Below are 12,299 nucleotides of genomic sequence, written 5' to 3'. Positions count from 1 at the left end.
TCGTGTTGCTGATGGTCCCAGCTGACGGTTTTACCGCTGACCTGATTCGGCGAGGGAGCCTCACAGCAACACGCTGGATGGATTAGACTCTAGAATCGCCAAAACTCTCATCTTACACTCAATCCTTTTGCCTCTCTTACTCAAACACACGTGTCCACTCTGGCCCAGGCCCATATTGATTACGTCTCGCTCTGACGAACACACTCACACACTTGATCCTCGGCACCTTGCGTATCCTGTGTGGTGTGACCACACCTCGCCCTGCTCCATTTCCCAGGATCCTCTCTTCCTGTGAACACCCATTCCCGTGATAGCTGGGTGTCGGAGGTGTGAGTGGACTATCAATGTGTGCATGTTCACCACGCTGCTCAACACACACACACACACACACACACACACACGTTGGGTTTCCATGTTTTATAGACACAATGGTTTTTATACTGTACAAACTGTATATTATCTCCCCTTACACTAACCCTACCCCTAAACCTACCCATAACACACACACACACACACACACACACACACGCGCACACACACACACTAACCCGACCCCTAAACCTAACCATCACACACACACACACACACACACACACACACACACACACACACACACACACACACACACACACACACACACACACACACTAACCCGACCCCTAAACCTAACCATCACATACACACACACACACACGTTGGGTTTCCATGTTTTATACACAATGGTTTTTATACTGTGCAAACTGTATATTCTCTCCCCTTACACTAACCCCTACCCCTAAACCTACCTTTCACACACACACACACACACACACACACACAGACACAAACACTAACCCGACCCCGACCCCTAAACCTAACCATGTCAGAAAACGTTCTGCATTTTGTACATTTTCAAACAACATCACTCTGTATGATTTATAAGCTGTTTCCCACATGGGAACAAAAATGTCCTTGTGGGGAAATTCTGTCCCCATAGCATAGGGTTTACCAGGACACACACACACACAAACACACTCACACAATGGGTAAATCGTGAAAAAAAGGACATCAAAGGTGTATGTTATTATGTCCAGGTGTGTTTTATTCGGTATGTGTGTGTATGTGTTTGTGGTGTGACAGGAGTGCTGTGTGTTTTAGTCTGTTATATAAGTAAATGTATGCGTGTGTCCATGTGAAATGAGTTCCAGGTGTGTAACACATGAAAGGCACTTCATTTGTTTATCCCAGTCCATCTTCAGTGTGTGTGTGTGTGTGTGTGTGTGTGTGTGTGTGTAACGGCGATCTCTAGTTTCTGTAAACATACAGATGTATGTTCATGCCTGCGGGATTATTCTCTCTCTCTGAATGTATCAGCTCTTCATTAGTCTCCTGAAAAACACACTTACTGTAGGAAAGTCCTACATCAGGAGTGCCCAGTCCTCCTCAAAGAGACACCTGCCTGTTTTGAGTCCTTCAGGTGGAGTAATAGTATGTAGTTAAGAGATTCAAATACGTGAATGACCGTGCCAGGAAAACTTGGAATTCTAAATGATTCATGAGTTGTGACGTTGGAAGGGGCGTGTCGAATTAAAAACATTGAAGAAATACTGATTTGTAATATAGGTATAATTTCTCTCTCTCTCTCGCTCTCTCTCTCTCTCTCTCTCTCTCTAATAATATATATATATTTTTTTTTTTATATATATATATATTTTTTATTCAGTTGTATTTACACTGTAAAAACAATTATTCAAAGTTGTAAATAGAAAAGAGATTATTGGAGTATGTTTTACAAGAAAACACTATTTGTATTTCTACTTCAAAATTTCTTTAATTATTTGTGAAATGTACTTGCGAAGTAATCAAATCCTACATCAAATGTTATTGTTCCCAATATAATTCTTTTGTTTTGTTTAGACTACTTGCATGCTATGTTTACGACTTGAATGTGTGAAATGTTGTAATATCGAACGTCCTATTCTGAGTAACGAGTTTGAAACGTAGGCCAGTTTCATTTGCTTTTACATTTTCACTTGCAGACAAAACAGGAAAAAGCTACAGAGCCCCGCACATGACATGCGAAAAACAAACAAGAAAAAGAAGTCTGTCTGTCTGTCTGTCTGTCTGTCTGTCTGTCTGTCTGTCTGTCTGTCTGTCTGGTCGAGAAAAACGGCACTTTTCTGGAAAATCAACATACAAATGAATTAAAGCTGTCTCTACATATTAAATTAAGCAATAAAACAATTACGCACATCACCTTTAGTTATGAACTATTATTTCACTTTTGCCATGATTCTTTAATTCACAAGTTTCCCCACTCAATCACACAATAAGCAGTATTTCTGTCTGTTTCCTGTTCTCTCTCTTCCAGGAGAAGCCGTATAAATGCAGCGAGTGCAACAAGGCCTTCAGTCAGAAGCGCGGTCTGGATGAACACATGCGCACACACACCGGAGAGAAGCCCTTCCAGTGCGACGTGAGTTACACACGCAAACCACATTGCATAATGTTGCATTCTGACACACAAACACAGGCTCTTTTTATGTCTGATTCTGGCTGACTATCACACAACCGCTCTCGACACACCGCAGCCACATCCCAGTGGAAGAGCCGAGAGAGAGCAGTGGCTTGTGGGTAATGTGTGACGTTCAGCGGGGTTCAGTCTAAGACCGCTGGAAGAGCTAAAGCCGGGCTTGAGTTTAACCCCGCGGCCCACGCTGAGTCCACATAATCAGCACCGTGACGCGCATCAGACCACGAACCAGAACGCCCCACATAAACCCAAGCTGTCTGTCTGCATCTGTGTGTGTGTGTGAGGGTGTTACTGTGGTGTTAAAGCCACAGTGGAAGGACGTTCTGCCAGGCGGACACAAGGACCAAACCGCCCTGCACAAACTGACCCATCTCTGACCTTTCAGCACCTTTAGACATACAATCAGACTGGCCTCTCTCCAAAACACACCAGTTGTGAGCTCCTCTTATCATGGGTCTGTCCCTGAAAAGATGTTTGTGTCCATTCTGCGTCATTGTCTCGGTTTCATAGGATGGCGAATGTGATTTCACCAAGTGCAACATGTTCCTGGATCCACATCTTTGTAGATCCTGGAACAACATTCCAATCAACCAATCAGATTTGAGGGACACGTTTACAGTTTATGTCTAGTTTAGACTTATAACCAGGGTCATGTGCTTCCACATCAGTGTTATTCACCTACCATTTCCCTCTGATTTTAGGGATAAGTTATAGGTAGGGTTAGGTTTAGAGGTAGGGATTGGGTTAGGACTAAACTTTCAGCCAGGAATGTTCCAAAATACGATGATCCAGGAACACGTCTGACTTGGCAAAATCACGGTGACCTCTTCTGTTTCTCAGTCCAGCCAAATGATTAATTCTTCATTTACTCACCCTCATGTCTGTCCTGAATGAAAGGAGACATTTTGAATAAAGTACATACCACCTTTTTCCACGCAATTACAATAAATGAAGACTGTAGCTTTCAAGATTCAAAGTGGCTCCACAAACAAGCACCTTAAAAGTGGTTCAGATTAATCAAATTCCAAGTCTTCTTAAGTCTTTTGGTAGGGTTGTGTGAGGAACGGACCTAAAATCTTCAGACCTAAAATCTGCACTGATGATCTTCTTAAGATCGAGTCTTTAGAACTAGTCTGACCAACTAGCAGTTAGTTAGGGCTAATCAGTCTTACTTTTAGATTTAAATCTAAAGACCAATACCTTTTAATGTAACGGAGTTAAAAAAAAATATGTGACCAGTCTTGAAGAAAATATTAGATGATCTAATCTAAGCATTTATGCAACTGGCCACTGATCTTATTGAGCTTTATTCACTAGGATCCAAATAAGTCCCACACTGGTGAACTAGCTTTGTTGAATGTGGGCAGAGTTTCTCTCTTTCGCCTGTTATCTCCTCTGACATGATTTTGTGTGGCAGTAGAAGCTACACCAGGGTCAAGCTTCGCCCGCTCACCCGGACTATCCTGCCCTCTCAGTCAAGATGAATGTGAAAATGGATTTTAATGATAAAATACATGTACACTAAAACAAGCGCTTAAGAGACTATGATTGGATCATTACTGCAGTGATTATTATGTTTCTATCATGTTATATGTTTGGCAACAGTTCTTCTAACCCTAATTGATGGAGTGTGTAGCTTTTCATTTCTTAAACAACCATGTAGGAAGACATGGTTGGATGATGTCAAGATTCATCAGGCTCAAACTGTTTAAGAATGGTTGTGAGGAGCATGAAGAATCACACATTAATTGATGCACCTCGGAGTTCAGATCTTAAACTCAGTGTAAGTCTGTGGGATGTGCTGGAGGAGACTTTACACAGTGCTGGACTCTTGCATTGTCAATACAAGATCTTGATCTCACCTCTCAATAGAAATAAATGTTGTGATGTTATTTCCATCAAAACAGAGGTTCATCAGTTGTTGGTCTTTGCGTGACGTCATCATTTCATAGAGTGGTGCAGGTATGACACACTTTGAAGGCCAAAACGTGGAAACGAGTTAGCATTTTAACACTTCCGGTTCCATCGTCCTGAACTCAGTGGGTTTTTTGAATGTGGTTTTGGTTGAATGGCTGAAATAAGGTCTGTGGGGAACACAAGCTCAAGACACTTTCACGTTTTATTCTATGACGTAAAATACATCAGTATTACCCCACTCGTGATTTTAAGCTGTTATGTGTCTTGAAAAGGCGGTTGCTAACAAGTGGCTAATGGGACTACAGAGGGTGTCGATGAGATTAAACGTCATCACGCTGAACAGGTAAACCCAGTCCTCTTTTATAACATCATTATGCTTATAATTGTGCACTTATAAACTATTCTAACTCAAACGTTCTGGGAAAAAGTTTTTAGATGAGAACTGAAAGAGTTGTCGGAAGCTTAGTGATGGTGACGTTGAAAGTCGTGGGACTGTTGTGTGGTTTGTTTATAGCCTTTAACTTTTTACTTCTGACGATTTAATTAGGCTTCAAAATTCATCAAAGTTGTGTTCATCTGTGATAATTATCTTGATGGACAAAACATGCATGTATCATAAACTTTTGTTGATCACAGAGCTTGTTTTTAGCGGTAACCCAAAAGCCTATTTGAAAATCCTATTGGGTTTTTCTCTAAGGAACCAGCGTGATGCTAAGTGCCGATTGGCCTACAAAGTGACGTCATTCCTGCAACACTCTATCACTTCAGAAGCCCCTCTTCAGTGCTCTGCTTTTCAGCTACTCACTGCATCGTCTTCATTTTTCAGTTTTTTTGACATTTGGTAGTCAGCGTTAAGGTGCAATACTGCCACCTACTTGGCTGGAGTGTCGATCAGATTTTTACGATGTTATTGGATGGGAAACACTTTACAAAAAGTAGGGCTGGGACAATAAATCGATCAATAAAACGCTCAAATGCTCACGAAGAAGAGCGCTAAAGAGGCATTGGAAGCCAGCAGAGTACGTCTGTTTCTAAAGCACGAAGTGCCATCTGCTGTTAAAAACTAAACTCAGAATCGAATTGAGAGAGAATCACAATGCATTTCTAAAAATAATTGGAATCGATAGTCTTCGATTCCATAGGCCTTCTGTAACAAATGTACTAGTCAATGTCAGTTAATGCACATAACATTAACTAATGGGAGCTTATTGTAAAGTTTTACCATCGTATGTGTAATATTAATATCAGTGTTTTATTTTTTTAAATATTAGCATATTTGCCCAATGCAAAACTTGCCACCATGATTCCAGGGTGTTTTGGCTGGTTACCAGAGTGTTGCTATGCAGTTACTAAGGTGTTCTAAATTGTTTTTGTTTTTTTGGCACAGTGCTAAGTTGGTCTGTTTTTATTATTACATCTATCAGATGAAAATTGTAAATATGCTCACTTACAATAGAATTAGCACACCTGACCTCAAAAATCTGCATGATTTGATTGTGCTACAGACGGGAATGATTCATCAAATCACATCGCTTGTTGAGGAGAAGTGTGCTGTTAATATTCTTCAACTGTAGACTTACAATTTAATGCTTTATTATTGTTCTCTTTTAGGCAGTGCGTGAATCAGAAACCGATATATAGATAAAAGCAGTTTCTTCTCAGTCTAAAAACGCTTTGCCAGCAGTGAACACACTCTGCAGGAGACTCTTGAGGAATCTAAATACACACACACACACTCTCTCTCTCTCACACACACAGAGCGGTCTCTACACGTACATTTCACCGATGTAAATGAGAAACATCCCCCGTGTATTTATTTGATTTTAGTGGCAAGCTGCAAGCATGTCTTTCTAAGTTTTGACTGTTTTAAAGACCATAAGAGAATGAAATTGGCTGTTTCCTCGTTTTTTTTCTCTCCGCATTTGACGTGACAAGTCTTTTGAGCCTGGACTGATTTGGTCTGAAATCTGGCGCTCTGATGACGGTTGTTAGAATGACTTCCATTAATGGTGGCAAATTATTCCGGCACTTCTTTCATGCGCAGAATTTTTGAAGTGCAATGTGCCAGAAACCATCTATACTCTGAATTTATTTATTGACTCACTTTCTCTGAGTGTTTGACTGCTTTTGAAGTGGTTTGTGGGGTGGTCACGTCTGTCTTTCACGGCTCCTGTTGAAGTTGAAGAAAAGGATCTTTGTGGTGTTATTTTGTGAAATGTCAAAACGATGATTTGAACATTTTGAAACACTTTAGCATTTATCACGGCACTTCTGCTCTAAAGGAACTTTATTGGCTTTGATCTCGTTATTCTGCTGGGTTTCCAAACACAAAAAAACAGAATCCCTTGTGAAAAATACACCTATCTACTCCATTTATGTTTTGATCATCGGTCTGAACTTTTAATTTGACATTATTGCGAAGGGCACTTTTTAAAAAAGTGGGTTAAGAAACTATTTAAGTACACTTATTAATATTATATTATCTGTAAGTACAGTTTTTTTTAACTATACTTTTAAGATTTGGAGTACACTAAAAAGTGCACTTTCGATACATTTAAGCACACTTCTTTATCACAAGGGATAGATCAAGTCCTGACTTCTGATTGGTCAATACAGTGTTTCAGTTGGACTTAAATAGTTACAACTTTGAAGTGAAGGACCATTCAAACTTGTCATAAATAAATCACATATTTGAATGTATTTAAACAAGCTTGTTCTCATTAAAATATTAGGACACTAGGGTTCTAGCACTTGTCGATGCTTTGGGTGTTTGCTTGTTCTATACGCTCACTACAGCATGAACATTTCTCTTTCCCTATAAACTGCATTCCAGTGCATTTGTGCTTAATTATTTTTGTATGGTGTCCTGCAATAGCTGTTGTGTAATGAAATTAAACAAATGTGACAGTAAAGTGAAACTTGAGCGTGTTGTGTTCACAAAGATTTTTACAAGTGAACCACACTGCGTGTGCTGTGGACATCTGAGAGGGTCTGGGTTTGTTTAGCGCGTTCACACACACGTGCCAGAACTCATGTTCCGAGACCCTTGAAATGAATGCAAGTGTTGGCCAGAAGCTGACTGAAGTAAAAAAAAAACCTAAAAAAAAAAAAACCTTGGTTTTTAACACTGTTCATGAGTCATGACAATGCAAGCGATATATATCTATATACCTAAAGACGAAGGGCATCTCAGGAACCGCACTCCAATGGTTCAGGTCTTACCTCTGGGTGTCCATCAGGGTGTAGTGGAGGGGTGAGGTGTCTATATCACAACATCTAGCTACTGGGGTGCCTCAGGGCTCAGTGCTTGGACCACTGCTCTTATCCATCTACATGTTATCACTAGGATCTATCATTGAGAAACATGGATTTTTAACACTGTTCATGACAATGAAAATGCAAGCAATATATGTATATATATCTGTGGAGATTTTTTTTTTCAGCCGCATCGCTTCAACGTTTCTGACTAGTTGACTCAGAAAAAAATTGTAACAGCAATACAGGACACAAACATGCACTTGCATGTAGGGATGGGCAGTATGAACAAAATCTTGTATGACAGTTTGATTAATTTCATTCCATGTCACAGGAACAGTATATTACAGTATAGTTATTTTTATCTGAAAATTCATCCCAAAATGGTTTATAAATTATACACTACCAAGTTTGGGGTCAGTAGGATTTTTTTATTACAAAAGTAATAAAAATAAAAATTCAGCAAGTATGCATTAAATTGATCAAAAGTGACAGTAATTGACATTTATAATGCTACAAAATATTTCTATTTCAAATAACTGCTGTTCTTTTGAACTTTCTATTCATAACATATTATGATCTCTGGAGGATCGTGTGACACTGAAGACTGGAGTAATGATGCTGAAAATTCAGCTTTGATCACAGGAATAAATTACATTTTACAATATATTCACATAGAAAATAGCTTTTAAATTGTAATAAGATTTCACAATATTACTAATAACATGATACAAATCCAGTCAATTACTTACTCATTTCAAATATTTACTTCTAACTGAAATCTACAAAGACTGCGATTCAGTTTTCCAGAATATTCTATAGTTTTCTTGCCATGGAGGTTTAGCAGAATCTCTAGTGGTTTACACATTTCTACCGCCACATGGCCAGCATACAGACATCCTGACATCCTGTGCCCACAGCCATTAATATCTGCAGTTCATGTGAGAGACTGAGACTAATAATTCGTCTATCAAGGCGGTAAATGTATTTTCATGCTGTTTAAATAAAAAAAATACATTCATTTTATGAAGAAAGTGACAGCTGCAATATCTCTCACTGTCTCTTCATGGAGATAAAGAATATTGAGTGTTCTTGAGGAGATAAAGTCGATTAATCATGTGAAATGGATTTGTGTGTGTGTGTGTGTGTGTGTGTGTGTGTGTGTGTGTGTGTGTGTGTGTGTGTGTGTGTGTGTGTGTGTGTGTGTGTGTGTGTGTGTGTGTGTGTGTATCATGGCACCAGGCCGCTGCTTTGACTGCAGGATTTAACTGAATATGATTTACTGCTCGGTTTGGCTTCAGTTTGCTAACTGGCTGTTTTTGAGTGTCTGTTTTGTTGGCAGCATTGTTTCCAATTGTGTGTGTGTGTGTGTGTGTGTGTGTGTGTGTGTGTGTGTGTGTGTGTGTGTGTGTGTGTGTGTGTGTGTGTGTGTGTGTGTGTGTGTGTGTGTGTGTGTGTGTGTGTGTGTGTGTGTGTGTGTGTGTGTGTGTGTGTGTGTGTGTGTGTGTGTGTGTGTGTGTGTGCCACAACTATCTTTGTGAGGACCAGTTTGAGTTTTAGACCACTGGAGTGAGGACAAAGAGAGTAAAGTAAGGACATTTTGGCCGGTCCTCACTTTCTGAGAGCCTTTAAAGGCCTGTTTGAGGGTCAAGACTTGGTTTTAGGGATAAGGTTATAATTAGGATAAGAGTAGGTTTAGGGTCAGGGTTCGGGTTAGGCACTTAGTTGTGATGGGTAAGGTTAGGATAAGCGGCTAGAGATTGCATTGTGTCAATGAATGTCCTCATAAAGATAGATGTACAAGAGTGTGTGTGTGTGTGTTGTGTGTGTGTGTGTTAGGGTCTCAACCAATAACATATGGCATTTCACCCTGGCTTGCAGTTCTTTGCAGTTGGTTGTGTTTTTATTCATTCAGTTATTGGTTGTTTGTGTGTCTGGTCTGATGTATTGAGCGTTGCCTTCACATCCTCTCTGCGGTCGCAGGGCATGAAGTCATACTAACACACAAAACATTACAGAATGAAGTCTGTAAACAAGCGCTGCTTCACTAAATATCAATTCCAAAATAAAAACCTTCCTCTTATGGGTCTTTTTTTATGGGTTATGTAACGTAGATCCACTTATGGCTACTAGACTAATTTATTATGTCCTGTCCTGGAAAAAAGTCTACAAAAGTCACAGCCACAATGTAGGTTTGCCAGGCCATTGCTTATGCAGTGGCTGAAGTGTTTCTTTAGCATGTTGCAAGTTGGTTTCTGGAGGTGTTCTGGGGTGCGTTTCCCATACAACAACGTAACTCATTACTTTAGCCACCATAATAAAATGCATCGTTGTAGAAATAACTAGCCAGTCAGAACTGCTTCATCATTTCACCCACATCAAACTGCAAAGTGCTATGTTATTTTTTTTAAACTAATTTGTCTGCCAGATGAAAATTGTAAGTCGCTTAAAAATAATTGACCATACAGGCAAGCGGTTTGGAAAATGAATGGATGGCTTAGAAAAATAACTGACCATAGTCCAAACAGTCCATGGCGAGTTTAAATAGTAACCTACAGTATTTGAAACAGGTTATTCAATGAGAAAAAACAAACAAAAATGTAGGGGAGAATTGATTTTATCCATTTTGAATTTATTAAATAGTAAAGAGTGGGTGTTACATACCATAATGTAGCCAGACATTTTTCACATTCAATATTATCGTTTGTGTATCGCCGATGAATCCTGGACGGCAAGACCAAGAACGTTTAAAGAAAATCTCGATTTACTCTCCAAGAATCCATTTCATGTTGACTTCAAACTGGGATAAAGATATTAACAACATCATGTTATCTTAACAGGTTGTGTTTGTGTGTTTCTAGGTGTGTGACCTGTCCTTTAGTTTGAAGAAGATGTTGATCAGACACAAACTGACCCACAATCCCAACAGACCCATGGCTGAATGCTCCCTGTGCCACAAGAAGTTCACCCGCAATGACTACCTCAAAGTCCATATGGAGAACGTCCACGGAGAGACAGAGGGATAGACAATAATACGCTACTCCTATACATATACACATATTCACACAAGCCGTATAAAACCATGTATACAAAGGTATACAACACACAAGGGTATATTTGAGTGGCCACACTCATACCAGTGATCTGTCCTATCTACATGTACAGAACCAGTTCACTTCCTTCTGACACATCATCACAAGACTGATCAGTGTGATTAAATGGCATTTAATCATGACTGCAAATCAGATTTAGATTGGAGGGAAGCATGAAAATGTGCAATTGTATAGAGCTTCATGAACAAAGTATATCCATCATATTGATCCTTTTTCAATAGATGTTTGTCCGTTTGTATGTCAACATCAGTCGTTTCAGATTTCTCACAGTTGTTGAATGATGTTGCGTGACCAAAGAACATGATGTGCCAATTTTCTACAACCTCGTTGAGAGTAAAGTTTGTTGATTTCAAATGTTGTTTGCGTTTAACTGTATTATTCAATATTTATCATTTTATATTTGCAGCGTTCAGGTTCACATAAGGTTTGTGTTTGATTGTCAGATTAAAATCTTGCGACTTTTAAGTTGGAAAGTTTGGATTTCATTTGGATGAATGAACGATTGAATCGCTGATATCACTAATCTGGTCGGTCTGTTTTTTGGGTTCTTTTAGGTAAATACTCATTTTTTCCCTGTCCTGTCCTGTCCATCTGCAGGATACATGTTGCAGTGCTCTATGGGATACAGTCGACCGTGCTTCTCCCTTTATCACATTGGCTTTAGTTAATTATAAACATTTGGATCTTGGAAACGGTTGGTGTCTGAGGAATCGGATGTGCTTTGATACTTGATTAGACATGCTTGGTTGATGATTGTTTTCTAAAGCTGGTAAGCATTGGTTGGAGCATAATTAAAGCCTCAGTGTGGCTTTGGACAGAAAAGTAATTACTCATTAAGTCTGAGATCCATAGCTAAATGCACAAATTCTACTTCTGATCTCTAGGAACAACACTTTTACCCCTTATGCCCGGTACACACTGTATGATTTTGGGCTGTCCCAGATGAAAGTTGAGCAATCGTGTTGATTTCTGTGGCTCCTAAACGGTGGCTTCAAAGACGGTCATTGGTCTTGAGACCAAATATTGCCTGCGATCATTTTCTAAAAGTGTCAGAAATTTAGCATGATCATCTCACAGTGTGTTTGATGCTACGATCTACTGACTAGCCAATAAAATTGCAACATGAAATGGCTGATCAAGACGACATGGTGCTAAAACTTAAAACTACTTTCCTCAAGCTCCATTTGCAAGATTTGCATGCCAAGTTGGCCTCTTTTCCATGACTGCGTCCATATTCTCCTCCTTTTATAATCTGACCTTTTCTCTAAAATTAGAGGGCTCTCATTAGTTTATTGGAATGACCAACAAAAGATGTTGCTCCAGAAACATGACATTTTACTGAGCAGTTGTAGAAATCTGTCTGTTTCAGTCTGTCTTTCTATCTCAGACGTTTTCACATTAAGTTCTAGACTAGAGTCATAAGTTAAGGCCCGTTCACACCAAGAACGATAACTAAAATATCTATATTAGTGTCCACACCAGCGGACAGTATCGTTCTGTTT

General features: G+C 39.5%; 1 protein-coding gene across 2 annotated transcripts in view; it reads left to right on the top strand.

Annotated features, from left to right (window-relative positions):
• Positions 1-11,270, top strand: part of prdm5 (PR domain containing 5) — a 97,546-nt gene extending 86,276 nt beyond the window's left edge. For both annotated transcript variants that reach the window (XM_082145130.1, XM_082145129.1), the window contains 2 exons: positions 2,351-2,455; positions 10,546-11,270. In XM_082145130.1, the coding sequence (XP_082001256.1) occupies positions 2,351-2,455; positions 10,546-10,710 (270 nt within the window). In that variant the 3' untranslated portion in view covers positions 10,711-11,270. The remainder of the gene's footprint in view (positions 1-2,350; positions 2,456-10,545) is intronic.
• Positions 11,271-12,299: the final 1,029 nt, after the last annotated feature.

The sequence above is a fragment of the Leuciscus leuciscus genome (assembly GCF_965113295.1).
Source record: "Leuciscus leuciscus genome assembly, chromosome: 18".
Taxonomy (NCBI): Eukaryota; Metazoa; Chordata; class Actinopteri; order Cypriniformes; family Leuciscidae; genus Leuciscus; species Leuciscus leuciscus.
Note: the sequence above shows the minus strand (reverse complement) of the source record. Positions and strands in the feature narration are given on the sequence as shown.